The sequence below is a fragment of the Populus trichocarpa genome, chromosome 8, assembly GCF_000002775.5.
Source record: "Populus trichocarpa isolate Nisqually-1 chromosome 8, P.trichocarpa_v4.1, whole genome shotgun sequence".
Lineage (NCBI taxonomy): Eukaryota > Viridiplantae > Streptophyta > Magnoliopsida > Malpighiales > Salicaceae > Populus > Populus trichocarpa.
This window is the reverse complement of record NC_037292.2, coordinates 11058581-11080424: the sequence shown is the minus strand read 5'-3', so window position 1 is coordinate 11080424 and position 21844 is coordinate 11058581. Positions and strand designations below refer to the sequence as shown.

Sequence of the window (21844 nt, the reverse complement as noted above, 5' to 3'; positions counted from 1 at the left end):
AAGTTGTATTTGTCGTTTCGCCTACGTTAAGTAAATCAGTATTCTCGAAGCAAAGAAATTCTTCCCAGCTCCTCAAGCTTTCGCTTGGTCAGCTGGTTATTCTTGGACATTTACTTAGAACATGCACAGCCTATGATGCTTGCTGGTGTCCATACATATTTATGCTCAGTTACTAATCTGTTTCGTTTTATGAGGATAAGCAGGACCGATTAAGCTTCACTTAAAATAGCACCGCAGTACCTCACCGACTTGTTAAGAGAGCCTGAAATCAAGCAATCCAGCCCATGCCGCTCTGTACCCTGGCCTCCGTGTCTGTCTTATTGTGACCATTACATGCACGTATTGGAATCAATATTCTGGAGAGTATTTAAGTAGAAGAGTTGCTGTGCCTTATTCCTAGTACGAATCTGTGATAACTAAAAGAGACACCTCTGCGTAGACGAGGAAACGTTTTGCTTGCTTGATCGACAAAGATGGAATATTGTTGAGGATATGGACAATACACCAGCTGTTTGTTCCCATACATGTCGTTGATAGGAGAAAGATCTAAAACACTTGCAGCTGGTTGTCCTTGTACAGACTAAGTTTACTTATTTAATTTCTTCATTTAGGTACAAGGAAGGTTCGCCAGGTCTAATTCTAATGTATGTTCAGATCCGAAGCATGCACTCTGTTTTAAATGATTGAGAAATATAGTTTTTATGTAGTTCTTAGTTGATATAAAGAGATTTGTTACAACCAGTAATTGCTGCAATGAGTTTCTGTAATGCGATTAATTTGATTCGCATAAATCTATCAGGTTCTTCCAATGATTTTTCAGCAAAATTGTAGCAAGCCTTAGTTTTTTACTCACATTATAGAAGGAGGAACCTGTTTTCACAGGTTCGCGTATGCAACAGATTTATAACAGCAGTACGAATAAAATCATCTTGTCCGGTCCTCGATTGCCCATATAGCAAAACTCAGTTCAGGACAATTATTTTTTCATGGCATCGTTTATTATTATTATTTTTATGTCCCAAGCAACCCCGCCGGGGACCAAGACTGTGACTTGTAATAAAGCTGAAGGGTAAAGGATAGATTCAAAAGGAAAAAACAAACTCAGACCAAACAATTCCAATGCTCCTACATTAAATCTCAAGACCTGTCACTACCAATCACTATTTTCTTACAACCAAACATGAATCAGAATCCGTGTGCACCACCATTGTCGAACTTTCTATGTCACAACTACTCGGTCAAAGTTTGCCGACCTACCATGTCATGCCAACTGGACTCTTTTCCATTCCGTTGATCAGTCTTATCATCCACGTATCCAACCTGGAAAATATTTTTGTGGATCAAAGACTTCAAAATAGATTCAATCGGGACTCATTCGTTAGGCATCGCTATCTAGCCAGTTACTCTTCTTCTTCATTGTCCAAATGCCAGCACAGGGTCAATCGGGTACCACTAGCTAGTGCAAGCTAACAAACAGCTTTCATATATTTGTGGTCATCGGTGTTGCACCACAGAATTTAGCGAACTTTGTACGGATGCCATCGATGTTGCTATCCAAAAGTAACTCGAGACATCAATGTAATCCGACTTCAGCATGCCCAAATACAGTATACCCGCTCAAACACTTTTACTATCAAGGTTTGAAAAGGTTAGATGTTACATCAGAGAAGAATACTTTCGCTCAGTTCTGAGGTTACATGATTCGGTAAGCACTTAATTAAAATACCTACTTCGAGAAAATAATTAAAACTTTAATGGTTAGCCGGGCTTATCTAGTTAATCCAAGATTTCCAACCATATTGCAGTACCTGTCCATCAACAATAACTTAAGTATGTCGAAGGAACCTTCTGTGCCCTATCTTCTTCTTTTTTCTTTCAAAATATGAGTGCATATAATAGCTGGGAAACTTGGATGTGCTTTGAATTTTGCTAGTACAGTTTTTATTCATGAATGTGCTCTGAATTAGAAAAATGTGCAGATAAAAATGTAATTTGGACTTGAAATTTCTAACCTAGCTAGATTTGCAAACATAGTTTTATATTTTTGCTCTTGCATTTTGTGCCGTGGAGAATTCTACCCCATAATAAATATAAAAACAGAAGCTTAGACAAACACATTCTTATTTCAAATCCAATACAAGATTTATATGTAAAGGTAAATGCATTGGATGTTCTAGTAAATTCATAAATCAACCAAGTACACAAGAACTCACATGGCAAATCAAGATGGTGAACAATTTTTGTTTCACATGGTATCACCTCAACCTAGAACTTCTCTAAGCTCCTGGCCTTCACAGCATATATATAATGGTAGGTAATTAAATCAACAACTTGGATGTTGGAAGTGATCATTTCAGCGCAAGAAATAGCCATGGAGATTTTGCTTTCATTACTTTTAGAATTCTACGGGTGGATTTTCGGATTGATTGCTGGTAAAAACTTCTTTTCATGTCGAAGAACAAATAAAGGTCCTTATTTATGGCTATTGAAAACAGAGTCTCTATTTTCTTCTGCCATGTCGAATCCCTTTTCCCCCCTTTAAATTAGCAAAGCACAGACTCCCTCCATCATTTTCAAACATCCATCAAATGTTAACTTTGACCGACTTTTTATAATTAGTTCCAGCGATTAAAAAAGTTCGAAACCAAGTTATAGAAATATTAAAGGTCCTATTATTTTTGTTAATTTCTTACCTTATATAAAATTAAAGAAAAAACTAGTAAAAAATATGTTATATCGACATTTGAAAAGTTAAAAGGTCCATTTTTACTTGATTTTTATTAAAAAAAAAATGAAAACTAATTTATATTTACAATCAATATAAATTGAATTTATAATATTTTAAAAAAATTAAATTAAATTTGAGAGTTCAAAAAATGACTATTAGAAATATTGTTCTGTAGGGTTACATTTTTCATACAGCATTACAGCTTCCGTTTCCAACATGTTGAATTTTAATTTCCTTCAATATACGCATTTATTATCGATACTCTGTTAAAACAAAAGGCAAATTTTACAGAGGTGCTGCAGCAAATTAGAATTTTCTTTGCCGACACACACCTGCTGCGATGCACAGGCTCGTATTTACTGATCAATAGCTCTTCAAAATGAAAAAGAGCAACCCGAACATCAAAAACAGCTTTTCAAATTTCGAGGAACAGTGAAATAACATGAAGACGACAATGACGGGTAAGGAGACAGTAAAATGTTTCAAATGGACGCAAGAGGTTTCCATGATGTTTCATCGAACATTATTTGTTGAGCGTGTACAAAAATCAAGATGATAATTATTGGACAACTTTTCAAGGCGCACGGGGGGTGCATCAGCAGGACTGGACCCTGATGTTGATGATTTGCAGAGTTGCACAGCTTAGAAATGAGCATCCTATGCACAGAGTCAGACCATTGGACCGAGTGGGGCTCACCCCTCTGAGCCCAAATGGACAAGGTGCCATTATGCTGCACCCTTTCAATCTCCACTTCTTACAAGGTGGTGATTGTGTTAATGTAATAGATTGTTATTTCATTGGGAAAAAAATAATTTTCTGCACCAATACCCCTAAAATAGCCTAAAATCACCATCAGTCTTTATCCTCTCGGAAATCCATCATTAGAAGAAGTTAACCATTCTCCTTGAAAGCACACCCCATAATTGGAAACATTAAAGAGAACGTCAAGGACAAGCAAATAAAGTTTAACTGCATTTGAAGAGTAAAACATCCCAAGAAATCAATGATGATTATGCTGTTTGTTCTGAAAAGATTAACTAATAATTACATCGATGTATGGTATGATCTTACAAGTTCGGGCACACTAAACATCATTAGGATAATGTGAAAGGTTTATGTATTAAATGAACGAGCAGCTTTAGACCTTGAGATAATTAAATTGATTGTCAAGAAGATTGAATTCATTTAGTTAAGGTTCTTATGCTCTGCTACTTAATGACATGGAATAATCAAATCAATTATTATATATATAAAAAATAATATTATGCATTTAATAAGGGGATGGCTGACCATGTCCACATGATATACCACATGTCATGTAGCCCACAGCCCATTCAACCGAATTCAAAACTCAATGGCCAAATTCGAGTCCCACATGGCCTGGCTATGCCCATACCGATCTAGCCATGCGGACCCCACCGCCCACATGGGGATGTTTCCTCATCCTTTCCTCTTAAGGAACCAACGTTCCTGATTTCCCTCCCACAATCCCCCAAAACTCATCTTGACCGTCCCCGATTAAAGCTCTCGAAAGTCTTCCATATGGGCGGCTGTGCTTGTCCCACTATTGTCCCTCGATGCAAGGACAAGGGGCCTCAAAGGTGCTGCTATTGCGACCGACAGGCTTAGCTTGCCTTCGTCCATAATTCATGCATTTGAAGAGAATAGCAGGGATTTTTCTCAACCTCTTCTTTTTATATATAAAATACACTTGTTTCCATTCACACATCCCCTCGCAGAGAGAATACTAGCTATTATTTATTTCTCTCAAGAATCTACATATCAAAAGGAAACAACAAGAGCAATCTTCAAGTCTCCTGTGTACATCATCTCTTTACAGATCCTGCGCGTGAACAAAGATTGTTGGAAAACATGGAAGGTGGTGTTGCATATGAGAATGATCTAAACCTCAAGGAAACTGAGCTTAGACTGGGTTTGCCAGGGACGGGTTGTACCAATGAGAAAGGAGTTTCTGGTGCTAGAAACAACAAACGACCATTTCCAGAGACCAGAGAGGAGGGTGGAGCAAATGGTAAATCTGATGCTCAACATGATGACCAAGAAACTGCCTCTGCTCCGAAGTAAGTCAGAAATTTTCTTTTTCCTTGGTTCTTTTTTGGCTCAGGGTCTTTCGTTTTTAGTAGATCTATTCACCCTTTAATTCCTTATGATGTATTGCAGTACTTATTCATTTGATATGCATGCGACATTTCAGGGTACAAATAGTGGGCTGGCCACCAATCCGATCCTACAGGAAAAATAGCTTCCAGCCAAAGAAGGCTGAGGACGAGGCTGCAGCTGGGATGTATGTTAAATTTTCTTTTTCCTTGGTTCTTTTATGGCTCAGGGTCTTTCGTTTTTAGTAGATCGATTCACCCTTTAACTTCTTATGATGTATTGCAGTACTTATTCATTTGATATGCATGCGACATGCAGGGTACAAATAGTGGGTTGGCCACCAATCCGATCCTACAGGAAAAATAGCTTACAGCCAAAGAAGGCTGAGGACGAGGCTGCAGCTGGGATGTATGTTAAAGTAAGCATGGACGGAGCACCATACCTTAGAAAGATTGACCTTAAGGTTTACAAGGGATACCCTGAACTCTTAAAGGCTTTGGAGAACATGTTCAAGCTCACCATAGGTAAGACTATTTTGATGAATATGCATGTGCTTTATGTTGTTCTTTTTATATGCTGCGTGTTGTTTATCTATGTTTGATTAGTATTATTGTGGTTCTGATGATGATATTTGTAACTATGCCAGGTGAGTACTCTGAGAGGGAAGGCTACAAAGGGTCGGAATATGCACCTACTTATGAGGACAAAGATGGTGACTGGATGCTAGTTGGAGATGTTCCTTGGGAGTAAGTTCTGCCAATCTGCCTGCCCCTCTCTCTCTAAGTTCATTTGGATCTATTTCTATATATTATGTAATAAATTCTAACAGTTCATTTTCATTTGCAGTATGTTCCTGTCTTCCTGCAAGAAACTGAGAATCATGAAAGGATCGGAAGCAATAGGCTTGGGTTGTGGTGCATGAAAAACCCACAAGCCATGTTAACCCATAGGAGCAGGGCGAAGAGAAGATTCATCCCTTGAGAAAGTCTTTCAGCTTGGGTTCTCCTAGAAGAAAACTCAAATCTGAATCCGCGTCTCTCTCTTACAGAGTTTTTCACAATTGGACTGGAAGTTTTAGACAGGAAACAGGAAAAACCAGAGTGAAGTTACAGTTTCTATCCTAGAGTGTGGCAGCGAGATATTTGGTGGTTTGGACACCTATGGTGTCATTTTGTTGGTCCTTGTAATCTCATCAAAACCAAAACTGCATACAGGAAGATAATATTGCTCCAAGTGCAAGCAATTATGTAAATAAAAACAGAAAGAAACATATGGAAAGACAGGGTCGTCCATGTTTTGCCATGTAGTGTTCTCAATACACCACTATAAGCTAAATATAAAAGTGTGTTTGCCAAGTTCTAACAAATCCTGTAATTGATTCTGGCTATATTTTCATATTGATCCGGTTCTGTGTTCTAACAGGAAGATAATATTGCTCCAAGTGCAGCAATTATGTAAATAAAAACAGAAAGAAACATATGGAAAGACAGGGTCGTCATGTTTTGCCATGTAGTGTTCTCAATACACCACTATAAGCGAAATATAAAAGTGTGTTTGCCAAGTTCTAACAAATCCTGTAATTGACTCTGGCTATATTTTCATATTGACCCGGTTCTGTGTTCTAACAGGAAGATAATATTGCTCCAAGTGCAGCAATTATGTAAATAAAAACAGAAAGAAACATATGGAAAGACAGGGTCGTCATGTTTTGCCATGTAGTGTTCTCAATACACCACTATAAGCTAAATATAAAAGTGTGTTTGCCAAGTTCTAACAAATCCTGTAATTGATTCTGGCTATATTTTCATATTGATCCGGTTCTGTGTTCTCTAGTGACTTTTTGATGCAGGTTGTGTCCACCTGCTCTGGGATCAACTGGTTCGATACCCACGAGAAATATGTCACCTTTCAGTCAGATTTGGATGTTCAGTAAATGTCTAGCATGATCTTTTTATACTTTAAAGGGTATGCCTACCATAATTATTCCTTGTCCAACCCCCCCCCCCCCCCACCAATCCAAAATCTGATCCAAATATTGTTTATTTGAAAGACAGCATAAAGATTCAATGCAATCAATAAGAATATTTTGGTAAAAGAAAGTGATGGTGGTTCATAGAATCTCGATTTACTAATAATGCAAGAGAGCCGGTGCTAAATAAAGATTTTTCACTTAAAAAATAAAGAACACAAGCAAATAATGCAAAGATTAAGGAAGAAGAAACAAAAGAATCTCAACCTTAAGATGGCAGGTCCTACTTTATGTTTTTTTTCCCCTACTCTCTTTTAATCTTTTTGACCAGTGATGTGAAGGACCAGATCAAGTTTGTTCAAGGCTGTGGTTGATTTTCAAAGCAGGGAAAGAGAATAAAGGAAAACATGAAAAGTAAAAGAAATACCTCAACTGTTTAGATATTCCAAGAGAAAAGGAAAGAAACAGTCATTTTCATTTGCATAAGCATCAAGATGGAGATCGATCGAAGGTAAATTTCAAATAGCTGCAGTACCAGGAGAAATAAGCTATCTTCTCAGTTTATTAACAATCCAAATTAACACAATCGTAAACTTAACTGCCAATGGGGAAGTCCAAAAAGCATTCGATGTATTCCAGCTAACATCAAAAGAAAAGGTCTGCTCGATATAGAGAAGACATGGGGAATAGAACGCAAGGAAAATATTAGGGAACTTCACATTCATGTTGTGTGGTCATAAGTACTCATCAGCAAAGACTACATGGCAATCAGAGCTTCACCAGAGTCCTTAAGAGGAATAGGATTTCTGGATGTGTGTGAAAACTAAGAGGAACAAGGTGTTCCTACAACAAGAAAGTAAAAGAAAAGCATAAAGTGCTTCAGAGGTATCAATTTTCAGCTAATAAAGATGCTCATCTTTAACCCTTATCAATGTTCTTCAGCATAGCTAGTTGACAACGAAAGTAAGTCATGTCGGGAATAGTGAAGAACATAAAAATGCACATGACACATGATTAAATACTCCGTGTGTGTTCTACAGGTAAATAATCAGAAGTCAGAAGTAGCAGGAAACTGTAGCTTGTCTGGTAAATTAAGCAGTTACTACATAATTAGATTCCTATTCAAGATAGCTATCTTCTAAAATCAATGTGAACTAATTAATCCAGAGAATCGGCGCAAATCTTACAGACGTGCAAATGTTGGTCTTGTAGGAACATCATTCTGTCTACACACACAGGTTTTCAGAAGGCATCCAATATTTGTTCAGAAGACAAGTTTTTGTGTAATTATTATTGATTGTCTGTGCATTTCTGATAATTACTTTATAGGATATGACTACCTAAAACCCTGAAATCACTATACAGGTTATAAAATGGCTGGTTGTGTTTTATCACTAATATAGTTTGATTAAGAAAATCTTATCGAGCAGAGAGAGGATTTTTGGAACTTAGTTAAGATTGTTTTGTCTAATATGCTTTAGGCAAAAGGTGGCAAGTTGGGAACCACATGCCATAAAGCAACCGCGTCTTTTCAATTTTCTGGTTCATAAGATTAAGAAATCAATAAATTCATCATATATTTATGTCTTCCATGCAATACATTTATGTTTTTATTTCTTTATTTTTTCAACTATTTCACTTTCCATTAAAAAATACAGCATTCCAAAAGATTTATTAAAATGTACAGGTTCGTTGAACTTGCCTTGTCATATAAGATTTACAAGGCAACTTGTTGCCAAAACTATTGCAAAGGCAACTTCTCCCATATCTACACCATCCATCACTAAATATCAACATCATCATCTTAGCTCTCCTCGTCTAGTGCGGACTAGATATATAATAGCCCCTAAGGTATCCAAAAAACAAGACCTGACACAATTCTAGTGATGCTTATTTCATACAATTGTCAGCAAACCAGAAAAACAGTCTGATGTTGTAATCGAAGATCATGGAAGATAACTTGATGTTATGGTCCAGCTTGCACCAATTGGCAATCAAGATTCACATGCTAGAAAAAACATTCCTCATCTTGGACACTGAGTGCTTGAACAAGAGACAGCTCCTATGTTCCAAAAAGAAAATGAAGATCTGATTGACGTGTTCTATAGCTTGCGTTGCTCAAACAATTCTCAGCATAACAATATTGTTGATTGCCATTAAGCTACATTTCTCATTAAGTACTCTGATGATGATGTTATTTTCACCAGCTGCAACACTACTGCCTACTTCAGGTCACTCTAAGGAATTGATAGCCAAGCATCATCTTTCACTAAAAAAGCCTTTGGCAACAAAGCTAGTGGCACAAAAGAGAGAATTTAAAAGTGCTATGGAACATAAATCCTGAACCGCTACCACATAACTAGGCTTGATCTCAAAACAAAGTAAAGATCATCACTAGCATTAAAAGGGATCATGTTATTATTATCTTGGAGAGCACAAGATCTGCACTGCTTTAAAAGCAGTGGTGGAAGTCATATTCGAACTATAATTTTGCTTCTCATTCAAAAACGATTCCTGGTTTTTATTTTTCTTTTCACTTTTCTCATTGAGCTTCTGCTCAACTTTAAACAAACAAGTACATACAAGACAAATCACATTGAAAAATAACAAGGCTCCTCTAGGCCCAGTTTCACTTCAGGGACGTAAGCATCTAGCCACATTAATACTTCCATCTTGATGTTTCCCTTTTTACATCAGCAATTTGTTCTTTACTTAATAAGATATCAGGCCCTAGTGCTATTAGCAGGTGGCAAGTTCCAGTGTTTTTCGGCCAAGATGGAACCAAAAGAAAAGGAAATATCCATTCCCACTTGCAGATCGTTACTCAGTTGATATCCTTGTGATGCTAACATTCAATCTGGCTAGATAACGCATTAAAAACAGTTCCTCTCACCTACCCAACTTCTAGCCATTACTTTCACCTTCCCAACTTCAGGACCACATTCCTCAAGAGGTATAAACTACAGCCCATTGAAGAAAACAATTTCATCTACCTAAAACACTTCATTTTGAAACCAATTCTGGAGGATTCGTAGGATATATGTACTGAAACTGGTTCCTTTGACAAAAGTACTGCAAGCTTTCCCACAATAAACAAATTTTTTAAACACGAATCTAAAAGCAAATGTGTAAAACAACTTAAATTATCAATGAAAAAAGGATGATTTTCCCAAATAAATAATGAATCTTACTGTTAATTTGACGAAGTGAGATTTCTTGGGATTTGATCCTTGAACGGACTAAACCACCTAAGCAAGGGAAAAGGTGAAAGTTAAGTCCAGTTCATGAGCTACTTGCCACTTTTGTATTGATCTACAATATCAAATGAAAGGTCATTCTTACGTTTTTTTTTTTTTTTTGAAAAGTATAAAGGGCTTATAGTTTTACTAGCAGGATGATTTTAGATAACCTAGTTTTATAGGAGGAACTGTGTTTATGAATCTGGGCAGTACTCTGCTGGAAAATTTGCATTCTTGTCTCTTTATCACTTCATTCTGATAATCCATCTTTCAAAATGCTGCAGGAGCACATATTAGAGGGACACGTGGTGCAGGGATGAAATACTTCTCTTTTGAATTTCCATAATAGATCCAAAACCTTCATATCTTTGAGTGAGTCTAAGATATAATAAATGTTGAGCAGTATCTCTCATGAAGCTTCATGGATAACACTTCCCAACTCAAATCGGCTGGAAATTCTATGCTTTCTAATTTGGTTCTCCCAGATCATTGCTCTCAATTTAGCAACATGATCTGATCTTCCAGCAACTGCATGGATATCAGACAAAAGAACAAGATTACCAGAATTATCAGACTCGATCTTGATTAACGCAGCTCCTGAAATTTCAGCCAATTGAATCTTGTGATGAACCCAGCATGACTGCTGCGCTACTAACAAGGTTATATGCTTATTCAAGGCACCTAGCATGACTAAGAAGGTCATCAACAACACCGGCATAGAGCTTTTCCACTGATTGAATTCCATGATCATCGGTCATTTGCTTGAAAAACCTCCTCCCTCGTTCACAATGCCCCCAATGTTACAAGCAGTCAAAACCACTAGAAAGCAACTATATCAAGTTTTATTTTTTCCCTTTGCATCAACAGATAAAGAAATGCTATCTTGACTCGGTCCATGATTTGCAAAGGCAGTAATATTTTGCAGGGCAAATCTTTCTTATAGACCATTCTTAAAAGCTTTCAAAGCTCTTTCTTTTCTTGCACCATTTGCATACACATCTATCAAACTGGTAACCACTGTGAACAAGCTAGTATGATACCCAATATAAAGTTCCAATTTGGCCTTGATACCTTATTCCTAAAGAACTCATACACGTCCAAAGCATTATGCGGCTGCTATTTTTAGCTTCCTGTCAAAAAAGAATTCTGCAGCTTCCAAATTCCCTGCTTTACAGAACCCAAGACCATTGAATTTCAAGTCACAACATCACGAATTAGCATAGCTTCTAAAATATTCCAAGCAGCAGAAACTATCACATCCAATACTACCAAGTCCTTCATAGACACTATCTCAAAACGAATGCCTCCTCAATGTCCCCAGCCTCAACATATCCCTGAATCAAACTATTCAAGCAGATCACGTTCCTCTCTTCCATCCATGATATATAAGTTGTCCAACATAAACTCTTTCGCTGTTTCCATACCCCAAAACCATTGAATTCTTGCAAACAATGTCTCTATCTTCCATCTCTGCAAACAACACCAATGGATAGAGAGCAGTGAGGTCGGAGGTGATGGTGATAGAGCCTAAAATTACAAGAGCGAATATCTCATGGCGCCAAAATTGAATTAGGGTGGTTTTAACTGTTGGGTTAAGGAGCGTAAAGTTTTGGAGAAAGAAATGGGCGGGTTGTGTACGGTATACGATTAAAAATACATTTTAAAAAGATTTTTATTTCAAAAGTATTGAATTAATATCTTTAAATGATTTTTATATATTTATATCAGATATTTATATAAAAAAACATTAATTTAGTAATTAGTGCTTCTATGCCTTTTAGCAATTGGCCACTGCTACAGGCATGAAAACACCACAGGGCCAGCGACCCATTGGTGGATTATGCCTCTACTAAAATGGGGGTGCGATGTGGATTTCAAGCCTGTATCTCGAATCGAAACGAGGATAAATCCCGAATCTTAAAAGTAGAGATTCACTTGTAAACCAGAGCTGAATTCAATCAAAGAACCCTAAAAACTAAACATTTGTCAAACCTGATTGAATCCTCAAGAACAGCTGTGCCTGGCAAAGAGACAGTGAATGGCTGCCATGTCGTAGCAACTTTTGTACTGGAGTCAAGGATCTCACTAATAATCTCAAATTACCAATAAAATCAATATTTAAGGCTCACTATAAGTATAATTGTACATAAGGTATGGCGAATCATGGTAAGTTACAAATGCTTTGAGCTCGTATTCCCATCTCCTTATCCGGGAAACATGGAGACAAGGTAAAACAAATATAGGATCACTGTTGGTTTTTCTTCTTATATTTCTATCCCGAGCCAGAAACCCGCTTTATCAACAATTGCCGAATTGCCCAAAACAGTCATCAGAAAACACTGGTAGTCTGGAGCCAAAAATATCAATTAGTTCAGGGTTTGCACAGGGCCAAAGTCAGGTGCCATGTCAAAAATTTCTTCCATTTCTCTATAATAATTCCTGATCTTTTCCCCGGTGAAGCTAGCAGGATGAGAGCAGCTGATGCCTTGTGAATCTTTGGTTGCCCAAACAGTACTTTGCATCAAGCAGATATTCCTATTATTCACTTGATTCCTGTACATTCCTGTCATGATCAATGTTCTTGTTTTTCGTTCTTGTTTTTCGACAGAGAATTATCAGCACTTTGTTGGGAAACAACCAGCAGAGAATGGCTATCAGCCACATTCTCTCTTTGGTGCGTGGAGTGATCCTCCTGAGCTGTACGCGTTGCATCTAGGTATGATATTCCATATTTTTGTCCATGAGTTAATCCGGGGCAAAGTCCCTGCAAAGAAAAACCATCAACATTCCATGTCAAGATTATTAAGGCTGTTGCAAACAGCAGATAACATGAAGGTTGACACTCCTTGTTTTTATTCATTTATTCTATAACTTCGCAGTTGGATATTCACTGAAATTCAAAATGATAAGTCAGGGGATAACAACACTCAATTTGCATCAAATTTATTAACAGCATTCTTCCTCTTCTCAAGAAAACGTGAAATCAATTAATACATCTTTACAAGGTATCATATAGGATTTATTGCTTAATAGTAATAAAATAAGGATGCAGGCGGGGGATTTGGAAAAAACAAAAGGTAAACTAACCTTCATCAACCCTGATGTAGAAGTAGACTCGAGAAAAGAGGAATCTGATGGATAGCTGGAATGAACCCAGCTCCCAGAAAGCACACTGGCATTATTTTCTTGGGGATGGATTGAGATGTCTGATTTACGAGATTCCTGTTCAATGCCACCACCTTTACAGTATGCACCTAAATATGAACAATGTTCATGTATGAGAGATATTTGTGGGGTTGCAGGCAATAAGTGGCCCTCTGTGCTGAAGATGTACCTGTAAATGAATAAATATTTCCAACAAATGAGTGAAAATAAGAGATAGTAGAGAATTAACCTTGCAAGCACAATTAAAAGCACAAAGCCTTACTTGTATGGCCCATTTTCTACAAGGTTATCTGGACCCGAAGCCAAATCAAAAAGAAGCCATAGATACTTGACCTAACAACAGTTTTAGCAAGCAATTAATCAAATGCAATGGCATAATCAAGGCATAGATGGATTAAAACTCATGAAGCACAGCAAATGGAAAGGCAAAGTCACTAATATAACCTTCTGCATGGCAGGACACACTCATTTATTGCCATAGAATATGAGCATCAATCCCTCTTATATCAAATATTAAAAAAAAAAAAAACAAATAAACCTTCTGCCTTATTTCCATGAAGACACCTTATCCTCCTTGTTGTACAGCAGTTTTTATCTCTTCTAATAAATCTATTCTTCTTTTTCCAGAAAAAGGGAAGCAAAGAAGATTGTGCCTAATTTATCCCAGAGGAAACAAGCTATCATCAAAATATAAATCTCATATAAAGCAAACAGTCAAACCCAAGGTTCGCACACCTTGGCCAGAATAGGAGTGGTTCAGTTTGGCCAAGGCAAAAAAGTTTAGATGCTGGGTTTGAATAGAACATAACCCATTTAACCAGTCTGCACACCAACCCTAATCCTAGTATCTAATTGAAATTCTTTAGCATGTACTTAACACGTAATGGCACACTTTTCTCAAGCAAAAGGAAAAAACACATAATATGGAAACCAAACAACATATTAAAAGAATTTTATAAACATCTTCAAGCTATTTTTTTCATTGCAAACATTTGAAAAGGTAAAATTTCCCTCTCATCATAAACAATCTTTACATTCTCAAGCATTTTCACAACCTTCCATTATTGGATGACAAGACCATCTATCAGGGCAATAATATTAGAGATGACTCCTAAACATGATGAACAGACAGTCTTGATATTAACCAAATCCACAAAGATGAAAATATTCCATCCCATTTGATGGTATGGTTCCTCTATAATACCAAGCAAAAAGGAAAATAAAATATCTGACTGGAGTTACCCAAAAGTAATACTAACAGTTTCGGCCAGGAAAAAGCTCTCCATGTGGTCCTCTTTCTTGTGAAATTCTACATCTACTATATGGCAATAACCACAGGGGCATCGAGCCCCATATTGCAAGCTCACAACCATATCCCTTCCAACGTCAAGATATCTGCAGAGGATAATTAGAGACATGGCTTCAATTGCAATTTCGTGACAGTAGAAGCCACATTAGGTGGAGCATGGGAATTGAAACAAATAAGTTAGGAGGCTATGCAATCTGGCAAACAGACCAGAATCTGTTTTATAGCAGCTTACATTCCAGAATATTTCTCGAATTTCTTTCCAGGTAATATTTTGCATCCAGGAAATTCCAGTCTACCCCAAGTTATCTGTTTGTAATTAAATCTGGTTAACCTTTTATTATTTTTTTATGCTAAATGTGAAGGTTAAGTAGAAGGAGCTAACAGCTAGTAAATCAGCAATGCATATGAATGTATTATTCTCCAATTTTCTAACTGGGATCTACTGCCTATGATAAACATATATAGAAATTTCATGGTACTGGCACGTCAGTATGTGATCCTTTCCAGATCCACTGGTTTCTTCTTGGTAGACATAAAGAAGCAATGATATTTGTCAGTATATAAAATTTAGAAATCCTCAATACTGGAAAAAAAAAATACATTATGCAAGTATGAAGTTGTCACAGATTTTATCTGACCTCGGATCTCGGGTAGCTTTGTAAAGCCAATATGTGCTCTCTATCAACTCTGGGCGCAGTGGATAACTCTTCTGCCCATGCTATAAAAAAAATGTATGGAAAAATACAAATATATGAGATAATATATAACACACAAGATGTCTATTAGCATGCAATGTAAATTACATAAAGAAAAGTGCACGGTGGAGGGAAAAGGCAAGAGTTATGGTGATGTCAGGTCAACAGAACAGACATTTCCTGCACAGCTATTTGTAAACCCATAGAATGGGCCTAACATCTGGAACACTTATGAATAATAACTTTCTTGGGCTTCCAATAAAAATGATTTGGATACCTGAACAGTCAGAGTAGCAAGATTAAAGCCTTCTGGAGTAAAACCATATCTTTTCCAGACACTGAAGAATGCAGCATGAGTTCGAATTGCAGGATCAATATCTCCTGCTAAAACCTTTACTCATATCCAATCAACCAAATATAGATTCAAAAAAAGGCAGTCATAAAATCTATAGTCCAAAATCTAGAATAAAGAAAAAGAAAATACCTGTAGGCCTGGCCAGAAGGCCTGCAAACTGTTAAACAATGGCCAGACAATAGCAGCAGAATCCATGTTTACCTCAACATACCTATAAAGACATCTAAAATTAAGATCCAATGGGTGAATTATTGCCCCATAAAAGAGGAATAACAAAAGAAACCAAATATAAAAGATATATTTATATTGAAGCACAAAATAGCCACGAGATTTTACCAAGGATCATTGTAAAGATAGTGCATAGCAGCTGCATAGGCTTCTTGGAAAATAAACAAATACTCCTCGTCACCAAATAACAAATAAGCCTGAAAAGATGAAGAAAATTTTCAGCCCAAAGATTCTTGTGAAATGAACAAATACTCTTTGTATAAAGAGAACCTGATTTATCTGCTATAGCAAAGAAATCTCTACCATTATCTGTGAACAGGAAATGATTAAAGCATTTCGATAGTGCTGGTTCTGCATAGACAATTATTTCTGAAGTGCTCTTTCTAAAAACCTTAAAAAATGGTGCCCACCAGTTTGGAATTAAGGCTTAGTTGAGTTGAGTATTTTTACCCCCCTCATTCATGATATATAGCACACAAGTCATAAGAAGTGGAAAAAAAATTTGGTGGCTCTGATAATTAAATAATTTTTTGATGGAATCACTGTATGATCACATACCTTTAAGAGATATTCATAGAAAGAGTCAATACTTGTTCCTATTCCAGCATCCTGCAAAGCAGCAAAGGAACATGAGTATTGTCCCTTGGGAAAAAAAAATGAATTGAGTTGCCCAAACGTTGAGAAAACTCAACCATGAAGAAATATGTGACAAGAAGCTTGATTGAATTTTTCAAGTGAATGCCATCCCTAATTTTAAGGTCACAAAGAGTGCACGAGCAAAGAATACCACCTTCTCCGGAATTTAAAAAAAAATGCTCTCAACCATCATTTCTGAGCAAGTTAAGACAAAGTTGTCAAATATCATCAGACATGTACAATTTCAAGCCAAATATCAAGCAATGTGACTTCGATTAACCCAAATTCTTATTCTCAAACCAAATCATGTCATCAGCTAAATACTGAGATTTCAACCAAGTTCCCATATTAGATATCGATATGCTGCATTTTTTTTGGGGGGGAGAGGAAGGATGTGGGTGGATGCAATAAATTAAATAAATACTGAAGCTGAGATAAAAACTGCTAATATGTGCCCTCCTCATACTTTTAAAACCTCCTCATACTTTTAAAACACACGATGACATCAATTGACAAGGTCGTTACAATGTGTTTCAAAAACTTCTGTTCTTTTTTTCACAACTTTCTTAAGGGATGATGGACTAGTCAGACAAACCATATAGCAATCTGTAATTTGCTCCCACAATTTAATTATTCCTCATTATTCAACTTTAAAGAAAATGTCTAGGAGATTGCCATGTTGCTGTCAAATACAGGTAATTTTAAAAACACGAGATCTTCTACACACTTTGAAATGCTTCAAAAAAAAAATGTTACCTTTTGTGTCCATTCACCTGTAAATACATTGATGTGAGCACCAACCAAATTCAGCTTTGAACGGCGAGCCCATAATCCACGCACGGCATTCTTTGTTACTTGCTCAAAAACTGCATTTCCATGAAGATGAGATAAGAACAATAATCAATGTCAATAAGTGGATCACAATCAACCTTTGCAGTTCCCCACAGAAACTGAGAAGGAAAAGGATAGTAAAAGAAACCAGTCAATATAAGAAAAGAAGCTACAAAGTGATATGGAGATACAAAAGGCAGTTTTAGGATAACGTTCTGATAAAGTCTGAATTGACATTAGAAGGTTAATCTTTTATCAAATAAAAGTCAGAATCCAGAAAGGCACTGTAAGGTCCACTTGATGGATGAACACACAATACCCATAGTTGCTAGATACAGTACCACCACATTATGGAACAATTTAGCAGAAGGTGAAGATTGCTTCTGTTTTTATTTCTGGAGTTGAGGTGGAAGGGGCTGTTACCCTATTATGTTTGAAGTACCAGTGAATTTATAGAAAGTTTATACAGTAACTATTAATTGAGGCAAAGCCCCTGGTCAATACACAGAAGTTGCTTGATAATTAACTAAATATAAAGTAACTGAACAAAGTTTCAAGTCAGGTTGAGATGCGTGCAACAGCTAGGGAGTCAATGGACTGCCTCTTCTGCTCAAGTCTCTTATGCAGCAATGCTCATTCCAATGCAAGTGAAAAATTTATTACCTTGAAGGAGGATTCATTTTTTTGTTTTTTCGATTTGAACCATCAGGAAAGAGCGAGAAATAGGTCACTCTTGTTTCGACTTTCTCAAATCACTATATCCTAGAATATTCATGTGCATAAACTAAACGTTCATATGCTGTTGTAACTGTCTACAGTATGACTAGAGAAAGTCTTATTCATAATAATGTTACATAAATGCCTTAAGAGTTCCATAATATAGCCAAATTAAATTTCTTCAGCCATGCTGCCAAAAAGAGCAGACAAAGGTGCTGCCCGTGCCAATCCTCATGGAAAAATCCTATTCGGATCTTGAAAATCTCACCATTGACCATGGACAGCAACTGAAGAGATCACAAATCTGGCACCGCTGCTTTGCAAGGCTCAGGAGTTTCTATTCAATAAATGATATACAAACTATGGATTCCATCTAAGAAATGGCACATCTGACAAGCTAAGAAGTTTGAGATTTGCAAAATATGAAACCTGGCAGTAAGCCAAACACTACTGGGCCATGATATAATAATGCAAGCACAATCTAATTTGTGTGAAGATGCAATTTATAACATTTTTATACATAAATTCTGTATTAAAGGTTGAAAAACACAGAATTATCTCAACTTAATCGTGACATCTCATTTCTCTAGGAGAAAATCAGAAACCTCAGTTGCTAGATGGAAAACAACAATTCAATGGCTAGCCTGGAAAATGTATCATGCTATGAATACTTACTTGGATCATTGGTCAAGCGACTAAGCATCCCAAATTCCAAAGTCAAGGTTCCACCACCAGCAGTTGACGTTATCTAAATACACCAAAAATTGCATTTCACAAGCTACCCAGTCATTTTAGGATATTGAATTCATGGAGTCAATTCTACAATGAATAACATGTAGCAGCAAAAAACATTTATTATAACTGTTTGAAAAAGAGGGGTGCTATAAGGTGAGGGAAGCATTGGCAAGTATCTCAAGAAATTCACATAAAAGGAGAAAAAGAGGGTGGCTTTACCCTGCTTTCCTGTTCATCAACCCCATATAAAAGATTGACGGACCCAAATGGAATTCCTGCAGTACATCATAGCTTAAGATCAAATTAATATAATATTACAGCATTTATGAACTTGCAAGGCCAATATTCGAAACATGCAATTGCTTTCAGAAATTTTAAATTTAGAGAATGATGGTAAGACAGACTCTATCCAACAAAAATAAAGCTACAAAACACATCCCCTAAAGCTAAGCTTGAAGACAATAACTAAGAGATCCTATTAATAAAAAAAAATGTCAAAAATATGATAGGCTTAACACAAACCACAAATATAAATTCATTATGAATTGCCAGAAACATAAACTCATGAGTCATGACCACTCATAGAACTACAGATATAGTGCAAATTCTGTGTCCATGCCACAGATTTCACCCACCTCCCGAGGATGGAATGCCAAAAACCACAAGAAATACAGCAAATGTCAGTATCTAGTAGTCATACCTGTAGGAGTGTCAAATGCAGGTAGCATTCTCCGAGCCAGATCCTCAGCTAAGTCAAGCAATTGATTGTCATAGGATGGAATTCTCATACCCTGCAACCAAAAGATGGAAGTGGCATTCTCCCCGGATAGAATATCGAAAGGGTATCTAAGCATTTACTCATTATTGAGGAGCAATCAAGCACATCGTGTTTCAAATATAAGATAAATTAGCACCCAAGAACATACTGTCTTTAAGCTATAACTTACGTACAGCGTGCACACACTTGTGTGTCATGCGCATTGCTTTCTTAATGCTTTATTTTGATATTTATTCATAGTAAAAGGCGATAAAATTCATTACTAAATGTTTCCCATTTCTTCCTTATCCTTAACTAGAAAGATATTGCAAAGAAAAGATTTACAAAGGTGATCATTGTATTTACCGTAGCATAATCACTTGCAATAAGATGAGCAGAGAGTAAACCTCCAAGGACCCGGATGGTAGTCTCAAAGACAGATACTGTTTTATTCTGGAAACATGATAACAGAATCAAAAAAATAAAAAATAAAAATTAGATAAGATGTCTTCTGATAACTACAGACATAGGTTTTATAACTTCAGAAGGATAGTCATTTGATTGCTCGACCAAAATGATAGGAGGGGTAACATGGCTTGTAATTTCTATGATGTAAATTTCAATATAAAAATGCATTGATGCCTGTTAAAAGGTTATTCCTATCAAAAGTATCAAAACATGTGAGCTCAAATCATCATAGTAAATGCTTACTCACTATATCAAACCGAAGATTTTTACCAATCCAATCAACAGAGGAAGTGAACCGTTCTCGGTCACCAAGTAGAGCCAGCATATCCAAGGAGTCAATCTGCGACAGCATTAATATGTTCACCAAACTTTCATATAATAGCTTAAAGACAAAGAACCAGGAACAAGGATATCACCAACCAGAGTCAAAGCATAACCACCAAGGCTGTCTTCTCCTTCACATGATAGAGGCTTTAATTCATCAAGCGGAAAAGCATGCTCCATGTATCCATTAAAAGCATGATAGAACATTTCACGAACCTATATCATACCATCAACAAAAACACATCACGCACATGAAGAAAAATCAATTCTTTATTTCTTTTCTAAAAAGATTAATACTATTCCCAAAACAGAGATGGCGCAATTCACCAAAGATTCGTAAGAGGAAAAAATACATAGAGGGATTTTTGTCAATTGAGCAATGCTTAAAGCTTCAATTAGTGTGATTGCAAATATATTCATCAATGCAATTAAATAATAAATGGGCAGGATCAAATTTATAAAACTTGTAAAATTTACTTATAATCACCATAAATAAGAGCGATTCTCGAAGTCCAGTAATTACTGAAAAGAGAGAGAGGAAACAGCTAAAAAACTTGAAATTCGATGATAAAGCGAAGAGGTGAATGCTTGAGCAATGACAGATCCAATGTTAAAGAAGAAGAAGAAGAAGAGTTTTCTTTTTTTCTTTTTATGATATTTCAAGGTGAATTAAAAAGAAGAAGAGGCAAATTTAAAAAAGGAAGGAGGGAGGGAGTACCTCGTCTCGAAGAAGTGTGGCTTCCTCGGGAGTGACACCATCAGCCGCAGTTTGTCGAAGGAAGATAATGTTGTTGTGGTTGGTGTCGGCAGATAATATTGAGAGCAACAACAACAAGGGCAGGCATCGTTGTTTCCAGGTTTTTTCCATTCCTTGCTCTCTCTGATTCCAGTCTCTCTGTTGTTTTGGTAACAACAAAGATATATCGCAGTAAATAATAAATAAATAGATATAATGAATGAATGAATGCTCGTATTTGAGTTGTGCCCTTACTGAGAATTGAGCTTCTCTTTGCTGTTCAGTTTTACTTTTACTACGAAACCATTTCCCTTCCGTCCCAACCGAGTTTGGTAAGTGTTACCTCCCAAGTCCCACCCCTCCTTTTTGGTAATAACAAGAAAGAGTTGAAAGAAAAATCAAACTTACTTTGTGTTTTTGATTGTCGTGTATGGATTATTTTTTTATTATTATTTTTTTAATATTAAAATATCAAAATTATAATAAAAAAAATACTAAAAAAATAGCAATTTAACATTTTTTAAGCTGAAATCACTTTTCAAAAACACAAAACAAACAAAAACACAAATATTATCAAACACATTTTTAACCACGCGTCATTTAGTTTAGACGTGTTTTTGGTATGTATTTAAATTTGTATTTGTGTTTAAAATAATTTGAAAAAATTAATAATAAGTTAACTTTTAAAAACTAAATTATTATCAAGTTCATTATAATTTTTAAGATTAATAAATCTATTTTTATAATTTGTATATGATATCAATATTACTCTTTGTACTTTATATTTTTATCATTTTACATTTTTTTTTCTATTTATCACTATTTTTTATAGT

General features: G+C 36.2%; 2 protein-coding genes across 6 annotated transcripts; one reads left to right on the top strand and one right to left on the bottom strand.

Moving 5' to 3' along the window:
- Positions 1 to 4315: 4315 nt before the first annotated feature.
- LOC7467523 (auxin-responsive protein IAA4) lies at positions 4316 to 6213 on the top strand. Of its 3 annotated transcripts, none has more exons than XM_052455548.1 (5): positions 4316 to 4810; positions 4945 to 5020; positions 5242 to 5371; positions 5494 to 5593; positions 5694 to 6213. In XM_052455548.1, the coding sequence occupies exons 1-5, from the start codon at positions 4602 to 4604 to the stop codon at positions 5767 to 5769; spliced, it is 591 nt and encodes a 196-aa protein (XP_052311508.1). In that variant the 5' UTR covers positions 4316 to 4601; the 3' UTR covers positions 5770 to 6213. The 3 variants fall into 3 exon arrangements, with proteins under 3 accessions (XP_052311508.1, XP_006379864.1, XP_052311506.1); XM_006379802.3 differs by having other exon boundaries at positions 4945 to 5034; positions 5166 to 5371; XM_052455546.1 differs by lacking the exon at positions 4945 to 5020 and having other exon boundaries at positions 4373 to 4810; positions 5166 to 5371.
- A 5924-nt stretch (positions 6214 to 12137) lies between these two features.
- Positions 12138 to 21388, bottom strand: LOC7467521 (alpha-mannosidase I MNS4). Of its 3 annotated transcripts, XM_024607859.2 has the most exons (18): positions 21267 to 21388; positions 20994 to 21170; positions 20372 to 20491; positions 20199 to 20291; positions 19850 to 19936; positions 19427 to 19517; positions 18946 to 19001; positions 18667 to 18739; positions 17200 to 17309; positions 16366 to 16416; positions 15916 to 16004; positions 15709 to 15790; positions 15502 to 15615; positions 15168 to 15247; positions 14480 to 14615; positions 13483 to 13553; positions 13143 to 13389; positions 12138 to 12819 (listed from the first exon to the last, which is right to left on the bottom strand). In XM_024607859.2, exons 2-18 carry the CDS (start codon positions 21141 to 21143, stop codon positions 12628 to 12630), a joined length of 1842 nt encoding a protein of 613 aa, XP_024463627.1. In that variant the 5' UTR covers positions 21144 to 21170; positions 21267 to 21388; the 3' UTR covers positions 12138 to 12627. The 3 variants fall into 3 exon arrangements, with proteins under 3 accessions (XP_024463627.1, XP_002311656.2, XP_024463628.1); XM_002311620.4 differs by lacking the exon at positions 21267 to 21388 and having other exon boundaries at positions 20994 to 21258; XM_024607860.2 differs by lacking the exons at positions 12138 to 12819; positions 21267 to 21388 and having other exon boundaries at positions 13240 to 13389; positions 14463 to 14615; positions 20994 to 21260.
- Between the last annotated feature and the right edge of the window lie 456 nt (positions 21389 to 21844).

What these genes read in the sequence shown, in the direction of transcription:
- LOC7467523 (XM_006379802.3), top strand. Translation starts at nt 4,602, where the DNA reads ATGGAAGGTGGTGTTGCATATGAGAATGATCTAAACCTCAAGGAAACT. An exon ending in CATGTTCAAGCTCACCATAG is followed by an intron (nt 5,372 to 5,493) that starts GTAAGACTATTT and finishes TAACTATGCCAG; the next exon opens with GTGAGTACTCTGAGAGGGAA. An exon ending in GTTGGAGATGTTCCTTGGGA is followed by an intron (nt 5,594 to 5,693) that starts GTAAGTTCTGCC and finishes TTTCATTTGCAG; the next exon opens with TATGTTCCTGTCTTCCTGCA.
- LOC7467521 (XM_024607859.2), bottom strand. Translation starts at nt 21,143, where the DNA reads ATGGAAAAAACCTGGAAACAACGATGCCTGCCCTTGTTGTTGTTGCTC. An exon ending in AAAATCTTCGGTTTGATATA is followed by an intron (nt 19,937 to 20,198) that starts GTGAGTAAGCAT and finishes TCATGTTTCCAG; the next exon opens with AATAAAACAGTATCTGTCTT. An exon ending in TTGCAAGTGATTATGCTACG is followed by an intron (nt 19,518 to 19,849) that starts GTAAATACAATG and finishes TTTTGGTTGCAG; the next exon opens with GGTATGAGAATTCCATCCTA.